At 40.7% G+C, this 20,742-nt stretch overlaps 1 protein-coding gene across 2 annotated transcripts in view; it reads left to right on the top strand.

The window, feature by feature from the left end:
• Positions 1-20,742, top strand: part of magi3b (membrane associated guanylate kinase, WW and PDZ domain containing 3b) — a 122,998-nt gene that overhangs the window by 81,405 nt on the left and 20,851 nt on the right. For both annotated transcript variants that reach the window (XM_085457439.1, XM_085457440.1), the window contains exons 2-5: positions 4,088-4,204; positions 13,628-13,747; positions 18,014-18,220; positions 20,369-20,537. In XM_085457439.1, coding sequence (XP_085313565.1) covers positions 4,088-4,204; positions 13,628-13,747; positions 18,014-18,220; positions 20,369-20,537 — 613 coding nt within the window. The remainder of the gene's footprint in view (positions 1-4,087; positions 4,205-13,627; positions 13,748-18,013; positions 18,221-20,368; positions 20,538-20,742) is intronic.

Genomic DNA, 20,742 nt, shown 5'->3' with positions numbered 1-20,742 from the left:
ATTTGCAATTCGCTGAACAAATCTCCTCAAACAGATGCATGACGTGTGTGTGAGAAAGAGTTATGTCTTGAGCTTCGAGTGTTAATCTAATTCTGTGGCTTCTGAGTGAGGTGTTGGTCTATGTGAGGATGTTAACAGTCTGTCGCTTCACTAGGGGTGCCAGGCACCGCTTCTGTTTCTGCAGAGCGAGTGCAGATATTTTCTTTGAGTTTCGGAGAGAAAACAGTACTGCTGATGCAACACGCAGCTGAAGGATTCCCGTGGGTGACCTTGCTCTTTTCTGACACATTTCATGAAAAAATGACAAGGTAGCAGATGAAAGGATTCGTGAGAAGAGTGGGATGTGAAGCAACAGCTTAATATTTAAGGGATATGTCCATTTGATTAGACTACTCTCATCCAAAATGGGCGGAAGCCTGCGAACACATGTCACAATATAACTGACAAGAAATAAATTAGGTCCGATTTCCTACCATCAGTTTGACTGCAGCGCAGTGAACAATGCAATGGAGGGGGGGACTGTCAAAATTGAGGAAACAATCATTTTAAATAAAAGAAATTCGACAGAAATTAGATCAATTTTTTCCCCTTATTATTTTCTTTTGTAGACAGCTACTGTACAGTTTGCTCATCTTTTTGGCTCACTGTAGAGAAATAACCTCCAACTGAGTGGATGGCTGATGGGGTACAATAAAGCCCATTGAAGCCCTGTCACAGAAAAATGAGGCCTGCTACAATAGCAATGTTATCTATGGGGAGGTGCAATGAGGAACTTCTCTGATGTGACAGACTCGCTAACAGTGTCTGACAGGACCCAGGAAACCACAAAGGCCGCACTGTAGCACTGTACTCGTACTGAAGTAAACAGATCAGAGCAGCGGGTATGTGTGCCTGGGAGTGCATGCATTTTTGCCCTTTTATTTATCCAGTGGCTACTCAACTGTCTTACATTATGGCACATTCACACCTAGTATCTTCACTGCATCTGTATATGTGTTTGTTGAGGATTGTTCTCCTTTGATTGTTGAGGCATGATGAAGCATTACAGTGAGAAGTTGACAGTTGTGAGAAGACTTTCTTCATCATCAAAGAGTGAGTTTCATCATCCCAAATGCACAGTTAACCTACAATTAAGGGTTCAATATGCAGACTAATATTTGATGTGAAAGTCTTGAGCGCGGGGAGGTTTTGAGAATAAGGAATGATGACACAATTAGTCTAGTGGAGCTGATCTGTGAAGTCCAGTGTTACATGCAAAGTCCGAATGGACCCTCAGACATTCCCACAACTTGAACAATGAATCTTGAAGACAATGAAAACAGTCCTCATACTCCTGGAAGAAAATTTAAAAGGACGCTACATCAGGGAGGAAATGAAAGGAAAAAACCCAGTCATAGGAAAAAATATGAATTATAGCATCCTAACCAAGGCATTTGCATGATTTAGTTAAAAATCATAATCAAATATTAAAGGTTGTAGATTCTTGAACATTTCTGATGGTTATGAATTGTCTGAAATCTGCACTTTTTTGCTATGCAAGCCATCCAGTCATCAAAGAAAGCAGAAAGCATCTTGCAGCCATACATTTAACTGCTTTTATCACTTTAGGCTTATCTTAGCTGTGAATAATTTGAGTTAATCTGATACTCCTGTAAGTTCCCTTCTCTGAAAACCAAACTGACATTTCAGTAATAGTCTAGCTGTTGCAGGTTTAACTGCCAAAAAGTGGCAATGCTCCAGTTTTAAGAAGAAGCAGTTTTAGTGATTTGAATTTAAATTTGCTGAATTTCTTTATCTGTATACTAAGTTATGAGCTGTCAGTGAGCATATGGAGCACATGTAGTTTGCTGAAAAAGCCTCACTTCCCTATTAATTCCCATGTGTGCAAGCTGAAAAGGATATTCTGGGACAGTTTTGAGATGAAGTTTCCAGATTGGGCCTTGGTTCACCAGTTTCAATCTGTCTGTCTGCTAGACCAGCTGTAATGCAGCCCTCTTTGGAGAGGCAGACGGAGAACATGCAACCTTTATTCTGAAAAGCCAAGCCCGGCGGGATGACAGCTCCTAAAACTCTGTCAGATGGCAGCAAGGCCTCTGGACATGAGGGGCATTTTGATTTGAGTCAGTAGCCTCCAAAACCTGGAATGAGAGTAAGTTTAGAACACAAAATAATCGGAAAGCTGCGCTGTCACAATAATGGCCTGTGTTGGCTTCTGTCACGAGCTGATGAGGAAAAGAGGATTTGAGGGTTGAGTAAGCTTATAGAAATATACCCAAAGCTCATCATTATTCTATCACCCCTCCTTAGTCTAGTGCCTCTCCCCTCTCTATTAGTACATATACTGCATCTACAGTAGCGAGATCTCATCTTTAGTCCTTATGATTGGTATTCATAGCAATGCAGAACAGTGTCATGCTGAGCAGAGTTTGGGCTGTGTGCACTACAAAGAGGGGAAAGACACGAAGAGAGAATAGAAGTGAAATGGGGGGAAAATGATTACTTCTCCGTAGTCACGCTGTTTCAAAGCCTACTCTCTCTGTGAAGAGATGAGGAGGATGAGGGCTTGCAGGCAACGAAGATCTCTTCCTGTTTTCCAAACTCCTCATCATGTTCTTTCAAAGAAAAAGTATTTTTTCCCTGCTTGTGTATGACGACTCAGAAGTCTTCCTCTGCCTCAAACTTTGCATGAACTTTCTTTGTTTTTTCAAAGGCTTCTGGGAGTTGAGAGCAAAGGCGAAATCTTTTCAGATTTTCTTATGAAAATCTCTGGTGTCTTGCTTCTTGGAGGTTGTGGCATTGCGTGTCTTTGGTAAAAAAGTTTATGAGTCTTGTGCGAGGTTATTGAAACTGTAAAGACCACCGAGCAACAGGCACAGTTGTTATCAACTGTTTCTTAGCGGTTTGGATTTCCGATTTGTTGCCTCGGATGAATGGATTCAGCTCGGTCCAGTTTGTTCCGATTACTCAGAATGCAACAAACAGTCAGAGATGTAATCTACTGCAGCTTTGCAATCAATTTTTTAAGTGTTTCTAGGCCAGAAATCCCTCTATAGTCTCTTTTGTACTCCAAATCCCCAATCATCCTAAATGATTACAGTGAATTTCACAGAAGAGATCAAAGTTTAATAATCAGTTTAACCTTTGTTCTCCCCCTCAGTTACATTTTCAATTGTGTAATCGACCTGGACTTAGAAGGCAAATCAACAAGGATTTAAGCTCTCAGCTTGAAAGGACAGGTGGTCTCACATACTCTCCACATAAGAATATATTCTGTCAGTTTCTGACTTTGTTTTCCCTTGCCCCTTGTGAATTTTGAGTTTACCAAATGATCTTTACATTTTGTTTCATTAATTTAACCTCATTCATTCAGGGAGGGTCTTACAATTAACCCAGAGTATCAAAATTTTAAAAACTCTTAAGTAGGAAACTGCTTGCTAACCTCTGTACTGCCCTTTCATTGATTAATGTAAGCTACCATTCATTCGTTAGCGTGTCCCTTTATACTGTCTGTATACTGTCTATATAGAATGAATCAAAATACACCTAACTGAATTCAAATGATTACACTTAAAGTACTACTGGCAGACTGCAGCTGGCCATTTTCCGTGCCTTGCAATATCACTGCAGGAGTGTTCAGGGAGTTGCATGGGCTTAATTGCTTAATTATTGACACCTGAAAAGACATCTCTTGGGTAAATTGGTCAAACCATGTTGTCTGTTAAGCTCTTCATGCTTTCATGACAGTGTTTTTCTTATACCTTGATTTTAACTTGTATGATGTTCTAAAAATAAAACCCATGTCTTTATTAAGTCGTCTCCATTTCATGTTTCTCTTTGTTAGCACAGTTTGCATCAAATAATTACACAGAACACAGTTTATTCCCTGAGAAACAAACGTAAATATTACGTTGAGGCATGAAAGGGTTACAGTTTTGTCAAGAAAAACAGTTTAATCTCATTTTGTTGTATTGATTACTTTGTGAGGGTACATGCCTCTTGGATGGATTTCCTTTTAGGCATAAACTCTTCTGAGAGACTACCAACATGTTTTTATTGACCTTCCTTGCCTCTGCTTCTGTTGATGCAGGAAAAGTATTGAACACGGACCTGCGCCACTACCTCAGTCTGCAGTTTCAGAAGGGCTCGCTGGACCACAAGCTCCAACAGATTATACGGGACAACCTCTACCTACGCACCATCCCCTGTAAGTACACCATTGATGGCATTCACTATACATGGTTTGAATGTACAGTCTACCCTATTTTCAGCACATGTGCACTTTTGTCTGAAGCACCCTATGGGAACAATGAGGCCGTTCTGTATGCATCTGACAGCTGGAAACATATTGCACTGAAAAGCAGCAGGCCTGTTCTGATTTTATTACGCAAGCCTGAATACGCACACCGCGCTCAAACACATATGTACCCTGTCTGCTCCTGCACTGTCAGTCACTCACAGCTCTCTGTCACACACACTACAAAACACACATTTCAGTGTCACCATAGCAACCCGGCCAAGGACATCTCTGTAACCCCCGTGTAACTTATTTACTTCTGTGCCGTATCATCATAATGATCAAAGTCGTATTCTTTCCATAAATATTCCTGCTTTTTCCCCCCCCTTCTCTGCTTTTCCTTGCTGACATTCTACTCAGCGGGGCCGTCACCAGCTATTATTCTTGCTGTAATCAGTAATTGAGTGGTAAATAAAAAGGTTGGTACTGTGGACAGTGAATGGGTTTTTGGGTAATAGTAATTTTGAGTGGAAAAACGGAAAAATATTTATAAGCAATATTAGTCATTTCATTACAAATTAATATATTCCAAAAACATACAATCCCTGTAATTCCAAACAGTGGAAATGTTTCATAATGTCTTCAGGATTTGGACTGGGTTAGTCGAGTAAAATTCACTTTTACCGTGCAGACAGAAACCTTTCATTGGTAAAATGTCACTTTCCAGGAGCTAAGAAAAAGAAGAACACATTTGCAGCCTGACGCCTCTGCATTTTCTAACCTTTTTTTAGATAATTCAAAAGGTTTTATAAGCTTGAATGTTCGCCGTTTTTGTTAAATGAAAGCATGGAAATTACCAAAATTAGAGATGAGGCTGTTAGCACAGCAAAGGTGCAAATTAATATCCCGATTAAGGGTTGTGTGGGTTGCATAAATGCAGGCTGTTTGCCACAATGATGGGAACGCCTCTAAAATTAGAAATGCAATTTTATTTCTTTTCTTAAAAGGATTTTTTTTGTGCTGTATCTGTCTGCATTGCTACTGTAATTTAAAAACAGATTTCCATTTAGAAAATTTGTATTAAATTTGTATTAAATTTATTGTAAAACGGTGAAATACTGATGTCGAATGACGCACAAGGAGAAACTGCACAGAATTTTAAGGCACCAGATGATGTGCTGAAGTGAAACTGCATCGACGGGAGACGTGACTCTGACACGGTGTCTGTAAGTCTGACGTAATGTTTGCACAGATATATTGGCCTAAATATTTACCACGTCATGCTGAACACTGACTCTGCTCAGAGAAATGCCGTAATTGGGTGTAGTCAAGGTTTAAGTCACGTGCAGAGGGACTTCTGCTGAGGCGATGACAGACTCTTAGGCACAGCCCTGTCACAAACACGCAGCATCTCAGCACTCGCGCCCCTCAGGGCTGGAAGTTGCTCTGCTTTGTTCAGAGGGGTCATGCAGCGCAAGTGTGAAAATTTTCAGAGAGTAAGCTGCTTACCTTTAATATATATTTTACTTAAGGACGATCCTTCTTCCATCCCTCGCCTCACTCAGTTTCTGAGTCTTTCTATGTTTTTCTTTGTGTTTATTCCTCTCATATACCTGTCAGTCACTTTGTGAACTTTGTGAATTTTTCTTCTCAAAACCTGGCTGCGCTGGTAGAATCTTGGGTCAGTTACACTCGATGGACAGAAGTTTATTAAAGAGCTTTACAAAACTCATTCCAGTAATTTCCCCCCCAGCACTGCTACCTGTCACTCTCACCTGCTCTTCTCTGCACACACACACACACACACACACACACACACACACACACACACACACACACACACACACACACACACACAACATAACATGCTTGGACTCTTTTCTGTCACCCATCCACACACCCCCAGTATTAACTACCTGTTCAAACACGACGTTGTATATTTTCATGTACCGAGGCGGCGGTCAGTGAGATATTACAGGCTTTGACCACCATTCATCATCCGCAGCCAGTGGGTTCGGTGCATGAGTCTGACTCTCTAATCCCCTGCTTGAATTACTGTCTTAATGAGCAAGAGTCCGGGACTTGCACAGTGACGGCACCTCCATCATTCACTCCCTCGCTCTCGGTCTCCCATCCTTCACCCTCTCTGTTTCACTTTTACTCTTTTTCTGTTTCAATTACCCTTGGCTCTCCTTTCAGCTTTATTTAGATTGTGGTTTGAATGTATAAAAGCAAAAACATTTGAACCACAACTAATAATTTAAAACAAACAAAAAAAGATCCGTTTTTGCAGTTTATAACCTTGAAATGCTCCAGTGTATATAACCTAGTGTTGGCATTCCAATGTCAGGTGCATAAAAACATTTTACCTGTTCCAGAATCAGTTACAGTAGCATACTGTAGCACATATTATCCTCCATGTATCCAGAATAGCATTACAATATTGAATAACTGGTTGGTTTTACAGCACCAATTCAGTATTTACTCACTGTATACAGAGTGACCACACTGGTATCAACCATACCAGACAATAGTGCAGTGCAACAGCAACACAAGCTGCTTTGTTGAGTAGTGTGAATGGCTTTTTTTTTTAGCAATAGTCTATCTTCTGCTCCCCTGCTGTGTTTTGCAGTTATTTTGCTCTTGCAATTTCACCCTGCAACTCTTCAGCATGGATTCAGCTGGTCATATATTTGGCACAGATAAGTTGTGCAGTGAGTACTCCTACCCTATAAGTAACACTATGGCATTATAAATGAGGACACATAACAATTCGCTGAATGTGTTGAACATGACGAGCTGAGGATAAACAAGCACATTTGAGAGCCATGTGTGACAATCATGCTGACAGCAGGCGGATTAGCGGTTGGTTTGTGTCACCATGCCAGTGGTCCACTTTAGTTAACTACCACCACACTGCACTACGCTAACACAACTACAGCTGATCTGTGCCATTCTGTTTGTGCAGCCTACTAACACCATAAGGTCAATTCTACTGAGCTTTAGATTTTAGGTTCATAATGCAAGCATTACTTTTAGGCCAGTTATGAAACACAAAACAAATTTTTTAAGAGACAGAAAGAAGAGGACAGGCGATGAAGAGTGGTCTGTAATGGAGGAAAAGGGGGGGAACAGAGACAACACGCGAGCACAGTCTCTGCTGTTTGTGTGTGGTAAATCCCCGAGCCTCCTTGACAGGGTCTTGGGACGGGCTCCATCTCATTTGGACTTTACAAAAACGCTGGAGGAGGCTCTCAAGTGCTCTGAAGAGAACAAAAAGAGGAGGGTTTTCTAAGAGGACAGAATGCTCAGGGTCACAAGCGGTCCCTTGACTCCCCACCAAGATCAGAGATGGGGAGAAAGAGCTTTATGCCAAACAAACTCTCCGTCTCTCTCTGTCTCTCTCTCTCTCTCTCTCTCTCTCTCTCTCTCTCTCTCTCTCTCTCTCTCTCTCACACACACACACACACACACACACACACACACACACACACACACACACACACACACACACACTGCACTAGTGCAGGTACATGCACAGACAGGAATGCAGGGATGGATCAACGTGTCATGTACAAATGCTGCTGGACTATCCCTCCATTTTCTCATTTCCCAGATTGCTCATCTTCCTTGCTTCCTCTCCTTGTGTCTTAGGTCCTCCCACCAGAGATGTGAGTAGAGGAGGCAAGGAAAGGTTATGAGGAGAGAGGAGTTGAGACAAGTCCGGTTGGCCTTTTGTTGTGGGCAGTCTGAGGTACACCTGTGCACTACTCTTGATGTCAGATCAGCATCCTGATGTGGCACACCTGTGAGGTGGGATGGATTATCTCAATATGGCAGATGTGCCCACTACCACACATTTGGACTGATTTGTGACCACTGTTTGGGAGGGATGGTTATATTGTGTATCTGGAATGAATTTTAGGTCTCTACGTCCATCCCATGGGGAAAGCTTGATCTTAAATAACTGACAAAACAGTTATTTAAACAGTCCATCTCTCATGTTTTTGTTTTTTTTATATATTCAAGCTGTGAGTCATATCTCTTTTATACACTGGAGGTAAAAAAAAACACTTCGACAAAGGACACACCTGCCCATCGTCAATTACATCTCCTCTGACAAACCTCCTCTTTCCTCTCTTCTACAAGTGCATTTAAAGAAATGAGACATCCTTCAACGTGGCATACTGAGATTGATTTCCGGGTCACAGGCAGAAGGATGGAGGATAGACAAGACACGGAGCCACAAATTAGAGAAATGAGAAAAGCATTCTGACCTTGCTCTCTGCATGCTAAATGTGGCGACAGCTCATTCCTTGTGCTCTGCCTCCCTGTTCTCCTCATCAACTGATTTTCACAATTTCCCATTAAATTAATACTGGTAGAAGGTAGATAAAGGAGCTGTTATGCATTTACTTTTTATATGGCAATATAGGGTAGTCTGTTTTACAAAAAGACATCAGCAGATAGCTAAGTGACAGAGTTTGCCAAAGTATATTTTCTCAAAGGCGATTTTTTCTGCAGAAATACCAACAGAGTTTGGATTTGTGATGATCCCTTTTGCTTTCCCTGTTCTTTCTTTCTTTCAATTTCAACATCAAAGCCCTAAGCCACCCTTGTTTGAAGTACCATCATAAAACTGTGCACGAACTCAACATGTTAAATTTATGGCCTGCCACTTCTGACTGACTACCTCTGAAGTTCCCATTGTGGCAACCTCGAGTCCAGACAGTTCAGAAAATAGGTCTCAGCAGTTAGACCTTGGAAGACTAAGGTGACAGTTTTTTTTTCTAACCAAGATAGACAGGCGCACAGCTCTGAACCACTACTCATAACCATAAAATAAAAAGAATAGTTTGACATTTTAGGAAATGGTCATTCAATTTCTAATAAGAGTTTTATGAGAGCGTTGACACCATCCTGAATGTTAAATGCAACGCTAAAGCCAGCAGCTTGTCCGTCATAGTGACAGGAAACTGGCTTTGTACCAAGGACAAATCTGCCTAACAATGCCAGTGAAGTGAAGTTTAGTTTGTATTATAAATGGAGTGTATGCATGTGACTTGTTGTCATTGTCAGGTTTGTAATCAACCAGCAGTTTTAAAGATAAAAGCTTCAGATATTTGGTTTTTATTTTTGGGGGTCAGAATTTAGTGTAAATGTAAACCATCTAAGCTTGGGCACCGGACTTACCTGTCTCATCTGTCTCTTACTCCAGGCAGGGATCATCACTCTTCAGGTCACCTCATCTTTGCCTACTCAGTGACTTTGTCACAATACTAAGTAGCTTTTTATTTTTTCAAAAAGACATGTAGCTGCAGATCTAGGAACCTTTTGAACAAGCAATGCTGTGCCAAAAGCACATGACATAGATCTCCCTAGTCCCTACCCAGGGCACATCTCTGAATTTACTTTTTCAGAGATTTCAGAGATGCTTGGTGTGATTTAAATTTTTTTAAATTTTATTTATTTAAATCACAACAAAACCCTTCGATAATAATAATAACTTTATTTATAAAGCGCTTTTAAACAAAGTCCTGTACAGCTATTTGAAACTAAAAAGATAAATAAATAAAAGCGATACATAGCGATACAAGTAGAAAACACAATACAAGTTAAAAACAGTAAGAATTTTTTTTTTTTAAAAAGAAGGTAAAGAATTAAGACATGTAGGATAGGGTAAACAAATGTGTCTTCAACTTAGTTTTAAAAACCTCCACAGAGCATGCCTGCCTAATATCTTGAAGGAGGAGGTTCCACAAAAATGGGGCACGAAAAGAAAAAGCACGCTCTCCAATTGTCTTTTTTTCTGGCTCTAGGAACCTTTAGAAGGCCAGAGTCCTGAGATCGTAGAGCACGAGATGGAACATAAAGGTGTAAAAGGTCGGAGAGGTATGAAGGTGCCAGTCCATTTAAAGCCTTGTAGGTGAGCAGCAGGACCTTAAAATCTGCTCAAACCTGACATGGTAGTCAATGAAGAGATCTCAATATAGGGGTAATGTGCTCAAATTTCCAAGTACTTGTTCAAATGTGAGCAGCTGCATTTTGCACCATTTGTATGCACAACAAAACCCTTCAATGCACTTCATATTGTATGGTAAAAACCCTACAATAATACAGAGAAAACCCCAACAATCAAACAAGACGATCCACTGTATGAAAGCACTCGGCAACAGTGGAAAGGAAAAACTCCCTTTTCAGAGGAAGAAACTTCCAGCAGAACCAGGCTCAATGAGGGGCGGCCATCTGCTGGTGGGGTGGGGAGGGAGGCAGAGCAAGAGACATACTGTGGAAGAGAGACAGAACCTAATGATTAAAAGTAAAGTGGTGTATAAACACAAACCTGAATAAGGAAGAAACAGTCAGTGTATCATGGGAAGCCACCAGGAACCTAGGCCTATTGCAGCATAAGAAAGTGAAGGTTCTGGGTCATCGGATTCAGCCCTAATTATAAGCTTTATTTATATAGTTTGACCAGACAAGCAGCTCCCTTACTATTGTTTACAATACCTCTAGCACCATCCAAAGCACATGCAGCAGATGGTGTTGAAACATTTTCTTGAACTCAGGTTACAAAATTGAAATGAATAAATAGGTCTAACTAACAAAAGGTGAGCTTTAATGACTCCACAGGGCTGATAAAAACAAAACTAGAACCCAGAAAAGCTTTTGAAATATGTGAGTACAAGAAGGTCAAACTGAAGGTAAATAGACAAATTTACAGGGGAACAGATTAAACTGCATACGCACACAGGGCTGACTGGATGCAGGTGAAAACAATCACAGTGAAATTAATGAGGGCAGGGCAGGCTACAGCAAATGAGGGAAAAACAAAAAAGAAATACCAGAGATCCACAACTAAAATAAAACAGGAGCTAACAAAAAACAAGACAACAAGGAAAAATAATCAAGTAAAAACTGAAGGGTGCTTCAGAGACCATGATGCCATTTTTTTTGTACTTTTTAAACTTTATGTAACCCCAAAAACTGGTGTCATTTTGACTTTAGAAGTCACGGCACTACTGTTGCCTTTTTCTTGTGTGTCTAGTGATTTTGTCAGATTACAGTTGTACAATTGTTGCCTTTAATTAAACCAGGAGACACATGTCCTGAATCTTTTATTACTTGCTGTTGATTCCCACTGAAGCTCCAGAGCCTGAGAAAATGTCACTCGGTACAGCCCGAATTTGAATAGAGGAGACTCTCCCCTCTGCTATGTGCCATGATCCAAATACATTCCTGCTGTGTATTGCTGGGCAATTAACTGCAGTATATCCACTTAACCTTTTTCATTATAGTATCTTTTTTGGAGGGGGGGGGGCTTCCTGCCGTTAGTTTAGCAGTCTCCGACCCTTGTGTTCAAAAGAAAAATATGGCAAGATGCTGCAAAGTTCTGTTTGGATTTGCCACTTTCATTCATCTGCACCCTCAAAACATGAGCGAGCCCTTATTATATTGGCACAACTGATTCACAATAACAGGTTTATGGTATATATTGGTGTGGCATCCAGGATGATGGCTTAGGGAGATTCTTGGCAGGTACAACTGTGACTCAAGTAATTGGGCTACAGGGGACATTTTCGAGGGACCAAAGCCAGCGCCGCAGGCAGACAAGTTGGTAATGAGAAGCAGCAGAGGTTGGCATTCACACACACAATGCAGTGTCAACTGCTTTTGGTAACACAAACTGTGGTATCACGGCAGACTGTAGAAGCAAGCGTCTGTGTTTTGGTTTTTTTCTCCCCAAACTGTGATTTTGCTCCTGCACTGTGCAGTGAAGCTGTCACAGTCCAATTAGGGAGAAAATATGAGTGGAAAAACAAAAGGAAATGGCAACATAAAGTTACTTAATAGGCTATTTGGCCACCACGATCTACAGACCCTTTTCACTTCTAATTAGCACAGACTCTACAAGTGCCAAAAAAATACTCTGGAGATGCTGCAGTATATTTCAGTAACATTCCACTATAGTTGTTGTAATGCCTAAATGCAGTTTATTTTAATGCAACACATGTATACTGTTGCTGAACAGATCAACGGCACACTTAGGGTATATTTGTATTTAATTCAAAATACTTATGTTACTTTCTTGCTGATACTGTGCGTTGCTGTTGCTGAATTCAGAAGTGGTAGAAGTGCTCTTGCTTGGCATTGTGAGAGCATATTCACTTACTAAACTTTTTTCTGTGTTGTAGATCTGTGTAGTATCGTTTCTGTGTTTCCCTCATCTCCCTTTTCTGCTGCAGGGCTACTCGATTTGCTCTGGTTTCCTCTTACACTGAAATCGGGCTTATTTAAAATTTCAGATTGAATGATTTTCTGAATATAAAGGACTGTTTTATGCAAGCCCCCTACAGACTGGTAATCTGCAGGGTTGTTTCTTCATCTCCCTCTTATCCTCAACCCTCTGCCCTTCCCATGACCCTAGAAAGGATTAACTAGGAAGTATCTGCTCCAGAAGCATGACTGACATTCATTTAGGTGAGAGAAATGTCCATGAAATGCAGGATTGATGACTGGTGGCTGTGTGTCTGCTTTGTTTTGCCTCTCATGCTACCAATTACTGCTGTCCTACCTTCAACTCTTGTGGTTATTTCAGTGGAGTTTACAAGTTTGGTGACACACCACCTAATTAGCCTTGAGTGCAATTGTAGCACATTCCCACTTACTTATTCATGGAATACAGTTTACATAATCCCCATGCTAATGTAATCATTTGGTGTCCATTTTTTTGCCTTGCAGATAATCATCCTCGAAGAAAAAAATTCCCATCAGTACTGAAGTAGACTGTGGCTTCCCCACAGGGGCAAAATATGCACTCAGAATTGCCTTGTGTCATTTGCATTCGCGTTGCCCTCTGTGGCACTGAGTGAACTTAACCCACACCAGGGGGCTACAAATCCCATTGCTTCCATCATAATTCACATCTCTAATTTGCTCTACTGATTTCTGCATTTCAGCTGTAGCCAGTATATGTGCCAAGAAGCTTCCAATAAGAACTTGTTAGCAGAGGCTGCAGTTACTCACGGAGGATTAAATGAATTAAGCCCTCAGTGCTCTACAGGCCTTCATCAATTATCCATCTTTCACAAGATGGTACCAAGGTCTCTTTGGATTTTCATTCCAAAAAGAGATATCTGCTCTTATCAAATATGTACTGCAGTCCTGTACAGATAAAAAGAAAAAAACGCACAAAAACTGCATCTTTTGTATCTTTGAAATCAAGAACAGAGAGTAGAGAGTTGTTTTTATTTTGACTGGTCAATTCAGTTCAGAACCTGTTAGCCGAGAAAATATCTTAATCTCAGTTTCTGTCTCAACTGAAACATATTCTACATTACTGCTTTATCTATACTTGTGTTGACTTGTATGCTTGTGTGTTTTTCTTTGCAGGCACAACACGGCTTCCTCGAGAGGGGGAGGTGCCAGGCGTGGACTACAATTTCATCAGTGTTGGAGACTTTAGGATCCTGGAGGAGAGTGGACTTCTGCTAGAGAGTGGAACCTATGATGGTAGGCATCACGGTGGCATTAAGAATATGAGAAACTTTTCTGTGTGCATGTCTTCGGCGGTGTGCATTTAGTCAGAGAATATGATTCACACTGACAGCTCTCTGTAATAGAGTGAGTGTAAGCTTGCTATTCACAGTCATTATGACTTATAGCCTGCCTTAGTGAAATGTGACGAGTGGGACAAAATGTATTGATCAGTGAAACACGATTAAAGACTTGTTAGAAGTGACAGTCAGAGTAGCAGCAGTATTTGCAGCTCTTGATATAAACTGCACTATTCAGCTTCTCCTCTCTATGTGTAGAAAGGGCGATGAGGTATGACGCTTGCAGACCTTAAATTTAAATAGACATAGAAATATTGTATAAATAAGAACAAATTTTTTGTAGCAAGGATTAAATAAACTTTACATTTTCCAGGCACTTTAGGACCTGAAATAGTCAGCAGTCAGTGACAGGTGTGATAGGCAGGAAGGGTTTTTTCTTCTTTGTAGCAAAGCATTCAAAGTGTTTGAGCTAAAGGGTGAATTATAGGCCTTGTGTTATGTATGTTGCAGTGATCAGAGGATAGTTTACTCTGGTTAGACAAATAAAATGTGTCAGTAAAATAAAACTTACTTTTTCATTTTCAATACACATTACTGAGTTTTCCTGATTGTAATTTCCTTTCTAAGTACTATAATTGACAGCATGTAGAGGAAAAAAACAAAAAAAATTCCAGTCTTCTTTTTATTTTCATTACAAAATTAATTATTAAACAAAACTGCTGGAGGTTACTGGATGTTCTTACTCCTAAACAACTAAAACATAAAGTGTTCTGCAACTAGAAAAAGATACAGATATTTAAATAAAAAGAGTTGCCCGAGTTTTCCCAGATAACAGGTCATTCACCCTTTTCTCTTTTCAGCTTGTCTCCATAATTAAATCTTTTGATCTTTTCACTGCTCGTACTGAAGCTTGTGGCTGGTGCTCAGCTCTGGTTAGCTTTATCTGGCATTAGACACACATGGACACACATACATTGTTAGCACACAATTCCACATCCTTGAATACAGAACAAATCCTGTCCTTCCTTCTGTCGGAATAGATCATCTAAGAATTTGAAGATCAGGTTTCCAGGGCTACCAAGGCACCCAAAACCTGTCCTTCATCTATGAGCTGAAGTCAAGTGGGATTTATACCTTTTATAAAGAGTTTGACTGTTTGCAGAAAGAGAGAAATGGGGAGCAAATCGAGGAATATAATATAATAGAGAAAGAGATGTAGTTGACAGGCATACTGAGCTCCTCGTCTCCCAGTGGAAACCCCCTTTGCCGAGGAAGCAGGACAGCGTCGGCTATGTGCAGATGTGAGGATTAGCTTCTCAAAAGTTGGAAGGTTTCAGTATACTACTCCTAAGAGGGAACACTCTGAACACTCTGATAGTGGATGCCCCCTCCTCTGCGCGTCTGCTTAAACTCAGTCAGCACAAGCGATGCACGGCTACTGTGGCAGGGAGTGTTGATCTCTAAGCAGCACAGTTTACTCAAAGGTGGAAGTAATCGGATCAAGGAATGTGATTTACTGCATTTAGTTGTGTTTGAAGCCCAGCCTATTTTTTTCTTTGGAAAGGGGAAAATAAGTTCCTGTGTCCTGTCACAGGCCAGGTGGCTTCCATAGTTCTGTGAGGACCTCGTGAATTACCTTAAGTCTGTAGTCGTGCATAATAATTGAGCTGTGCACAAGTTGCTTGGCTAATGGGATTCTTAGTTAATTGTAATGAACTCCCTGATGTAATGGCCATTATCTTAATGGCTCAAGAAAAACATTTGTCCTCCACTAAGCAAATGGCTTATGGGAGGCAATGTACATATATTTTTAGCCTAAACAGCGTCTCCTTAACTTATTTGTCACAAAGCTGTCAGGGATTGTTCTTCTCTCAAGAAAGACTGGATAAAAATGAGGACACAACACACTTGTAATATCCCTCTAGGATAAGATTGTTTCTGTGCATCCAGGCTGCTCTAAAATTGGTCGGATACAAGCTGGACAATCTATGTTGGTTGTGGTCCCAGGTAATCTGGCAAGCACACATATAAGCCATCCGTGCCAAGCATTCACAGTTAGTTTTTTGGGGGGGGTTGGTCCCTCCTTGATTTCTGTGCCTCTGAGATCCAGGTTGGGTCACACTTTCAGAGTTGAGCAGAGGAGGCAGTTAAAAACTAAATAGGTCTTTACAAGACTTTTTTTTCCCTGATAGATGAACTTTAATATGCTACGAGCAGAATTCTTTCATCTTTTGTCAGCCACTTCTATACAGTTGTTTTAGGGTATATTTTGTGGTAATAAGTCAGATTTTTGCAAGAAGTGAAAACAAACATTAAATTGGATTTTGAAGCTGACTGTTTGTGGATTTGGTCTGATGGATTTGTTGCTGTGTATGTGTCTGTCCGTGCATTTGGTAGGATGAAAGAGTGCTCATAACCTTGTGTAGCTTATATTGCCCTTCACAACTGGAAGCTTTTTTTTTATTACCAGTAGCTGATTCCACCACCATGAAATTACTTGCACACACTTGGAAGGAGCAGGTTCACTCATCCTTGCTCATCAACCTCATGACACAAGGATCACAAGTAACATCGGACAAGCTTCCTTTTTTTTATCAGCTTATAAGGCTTCCCTCCATTTATAATGGCAAATAGTGCCACAAATCTCTGCTGATACACTGCTTTCACACACCGCTATATCTGCGCCACACATTTATCAGGGGCCAAGATACATGTTAGTAAGTAATTAATCACAGAGGTAGCGTCTGGCTGATAAATGTCAGCGTGTGGCAGGAGACAGGCGGGGATTAGCCAGCAGACCCAATCTTTCCCCGCTATCGCTGTGCCACCCCTGTTAATGAAGCCATCTTTGACAAATGCGGATGGCTGTCGCTTGGTAAACAGTAAAGTTACATGTGAGGAGGGGAAGGGTAGGCTTTCATCCAGCCTTCGTCTTCTTTTCAACCTTCCTGCTGCTTTGAGAAAGATAGCTGCATTAACCCTGTTTGCCGTGTACTGTTGCTGGCATGCCCGAGGAGATGAGGCCTGGCTCAAGATGGGCTCACTTATGAGGAAGGCTGATGTGGTGCTACTGTATCGCTCTGTAAAGCTGCTGGAGTGGTTGTGATATTTTCCTCACAGCCCTCTGTTCTTTCTGGCATGCACGATGCTGTCAGTTTTCCCTCTTTGTAGCGAGCTATAAAAAGATCTGGAGTTGATAAATGCTGCTCTTACAGTACACTGTTTGTGATGCCTGCATGTTCACGCTTAAATACATCAAAGGTTCATAATACAATGGTCCCATAAGCAACTGGCTCCAAATGAAAATAAGATCAAGTTTATGGAGGCTAATTAAATAGCCAAAGATCTGCATTTCCCAGCGGTATTTCTCTGTATTCTTTATTTAATCTAATTATATACGATGATTTCGCTGAGTAGGCTCAATCTGACGATCACTTATTGTAAGTAGCAAGTAAATATATGCCTTTACTAATGGATTACAAAAAAATTAATTTGATAATTTTTCCGTAAACACATCTGACAGAGCAGCATTTAACAAACAAATAATCATAATAAATGGCAGGGATTTAAATTAGTATGCACATTATTTGTAATCCTAATGGAGGTTGAATAATTACTTATTCAATGCCTAAATTGAGTTCCACATACTGCTCACTAGCCATACATAGATAGATCACCCCATGAGCTAAATGAGAAAATAATTTAACAAAGTTTTACTCTCTCCTGCGTCTCTTTACAGAGCGCTGTTATCCCACTGAATATTTATAATCCGTAACACAAGGTCTTTCTTCATTATGGAAAAAAAGCAAGCTGAGAGATAGATAATTGCTGTATTCAATGATCAGTGTAATTAGTTGCTGGCAAATTCCAAGTGAAGTGATTTTAATGTAACATGAGTGATGACAGCCCTGTGGTGCGGTTATCAAGGGGAAACAAAGCGGGGGGTTAAGAGATGGAAAAAATATGCAGAGGAATCAGACCTCTGAAATTTGTAAATGGTTGACCTTGAGTGCTGGTGTGTGACATTTAGAGAAATCATTTTTGATTTAAATCACAGAAATTGTGGTGATAGTGGCATAGTGGAGGGCCTGTCTGTGTCTTCTGGCACAGCCAAGTACAGTTTTCTTTCCTTTTGGTCTTTTTGAAATATACTCAAGCTTTTCTATTTCTGGTTACATTATTTTAAATGACTTCTTTTTTTCATTTTCCTTTCCTCTGTAAGGTAACTACTATGGAACCCCAAAGCCTCCAGCAGAGCCCAACCTGGTGCAGCCTGACCTGGTGGATCAGGTGTTGTTTGATGAGGACTTTGGTGGCGAGGTCCCCAGGAAACGTACAACCTCAGTCAGTAAGATGGACAGGAAGGACAGCGCTGTACCTGAGGAGGAGGATGATGATGAGCGGCCACCACTGGTCAATGGCTTGCCTGGTAGGTCAATGTCAAAGCATAAAATGTTAGGCTTCAAAAAAGGTGTACGAAAATAATGTGGCACTACGCTCTCCTGTGCAGATTGGTCGTCTTCGTAATTCATTTTGTCATTTTGCATCTCATTTGTCAGTCAAGATTGAAATATTTTGTACTCCTAGATCAAATGGTATTGCATATTATTTTTCTTAATGAGAAGCTCAGGGGAAGAAATTTCTACTTCCGATTTCTTACTGTTTAATAATAGTCAGTTTTCAGTTCTGTGTTTAGTTCAGTTCAGTAATACTTGACCCTAAAAGACCCTAGAAAACCCTAAAGCATCAAGAATTACTGTTAAGTCTTTTTTAGAAAGGGACCTGAGGACAGTGAGACCTGATCCAAATGCAAAAACAGGCCCAGAAAGAGAGCATTCAACAGGTATTGGATTTTTCATTTCATTGTTAAATATAATCCAGATTTTTGACATAATGACACTTAGATTGAACTCAGTCTGTGCCCTGTCTGACTTGGTTCCTGAGGATAGATTTGGGTTTCTAGTTTTGAAGGGACCCAACCGACATGTAAAGAACTTTAGGTCACAGTAATATCGCTTTCTAGAAATAATAGAAATAATGTTATCTTGGACTCTATTTTAAACGTGTGATGTGACAGCCCTGTTACCATTAGCGTTGAATAAACTCCCAGGTCACCTTGAGAGACTCTGATCTAGGAGAGTAGGATACTGTGCATGTGATCTATCAGAACAACTCCTGGGCTCTCTAAGGAGTGAATCTGTCCTTAATGCTTACAAGGAGAGCAGACCTGTAGCAGAAATAGGTTACATGCTACATACCATATCCATTTTTTTTAGTAGGAGAGAATTAGGGTTAAGATTGAGGCCAGTCCAAGCTGAAAATATTTTTTACACATGAAACATTGTTTTGACAGTCTCAGCTCAAGCACTGCTTGCTCAGCTGTACAAGGGATTCACAGAAATCCAGTCTGTTTACACAACTGTTCTGTCATATTGAAATCAAACACAAAACAATGCCCAGACATTCAGGAGTTCTTTTTATGGAAAGCAACCAGTCACAAATGACTGCTCTGCTACAGCCCACAGCTGTGGCAAAGAAGTCTCAGACCAACCGTAGATGGAGAGAGTTATGGTCGAATGAAAAAAGAGGTTAATGGAAAATGTGAGCTCTAAGTCTCTGAACTCTTCACTGCAGCTTCCCCCATCGTTGCTTAGGCTGTCCTTATCAACCACAGTCCTTCTATAACCCATCTGACTCGTATCGTCGAGTGGGCCCTCACCCTGCTGTGAACCTTACTGATGAGCTCTCCTTCAGGCTTTGCCCTCAGGCTGGTTCTCCAAGTCTCTACATAGCTCGAGCACATAAAGCATCTTCAAACATGCCATCCGCACTTTGTCTTCCTTTAAAAATCAAGCTCAAGTGTGCGTATTTGATCAGAGAGGCAAAAGAGGAAAGTGTTTTAGAAGCTGTAAATAACCAAAATTCGAATGCTGCTGAAGGGCTCTGTAGTTGTTTCTTTTAGCAATTTATAGGCAATATAAAATTCTGGTGGAATGATCTTTAGGAAATGCATCCCCCCAGATATGCTTTTATTGTGATTTGCGTAACATCTTTTGGCATTATCCTCTATTGTGAGGAGGGTTAGCGCCACATAAAAAGAAAAGGATGAAAACCAGTTATGTTTCAGTGCTTTATAACAATCTTCTGAGGAAGGCATGGAGTGCTCTTTGTTGTATGTTTTGTGTTCATTGGCAAGCAGTTTCTCATTAAAGGGGAGTGTCTACAAATGTAATAGAATATATTTTATGTGCAGTTATAAAGTATTATCAAAGAGAAGAAGCCTCAGGTTTCAACTGGCCCTTTCGATGTGAATCCCTGCCTGTATGATTGCAACCCACAGGAAATATACACATACATAGGCACAGACTTTTCCTCACACACAGTTTGCTCAGGCAAATCTAAAACTGCCCTTTGGCGAAGACATGCAAATCCTGTGTGTGACATGGAATCGCCAATTCCCTGCAGCAAGCAGGAACACAGGACATAGGTGTTCCTGCAGGCGAACCTTCTACTCTCTCTGCCTTGCTTTCACTGTCTTATTCCCTTTTTAATATATCCATCCTCCAACGCTCTCCAGAGCACAAAGAGGGGGCAGACTGGAGGAAAGCAGTGCCCAGCTACACTCAGTCCAGCAGCACCATGGACTTCCGCACATGGAGCTCTCTTCCTCGTGACGACAGCTTGGAGCCCCTGCCTTTCAACTGGGAGATGGCTTATACTGAGACCGGCATGGTCTACTTCATAGAGTAAGTGAGACGTGAGCTGTGGCTCAAAGTGATAATGTCTGATACAGGGCTGATTAGAAATTGCAGTTATTTTAGTTAATTTTATAGAGTTTATAAAACATAATTACACATGCTCTCAGTCCTGGATTATCAGGCAGTGCATCCTCAAATGTAAGTTATTACTCATTAACCCACAAGTTGCCATATATGCTATGTCATTCTATGC

The sequence above is a fragment of the Copadichromis virginalis genome, linkage group LG5, assembly GCF_057382275.1.
Source record: "Copadichromis virginalis isolate Kocher_CV1m ecotype Utaka linkage group LG5, C_Virginalis_male_GT1.1, whole genome shotgun sequence".
Classification (NCBI taxonomy): Eukaryota; Metazoa; Chordata; class Actinopteri; order Cichliformes; family Cichlidae; genus Copadichromis; species Copadichromis virginalis.
This window is presented reverse-complemented; position numbering and strand designations above follow the sequence as displayed.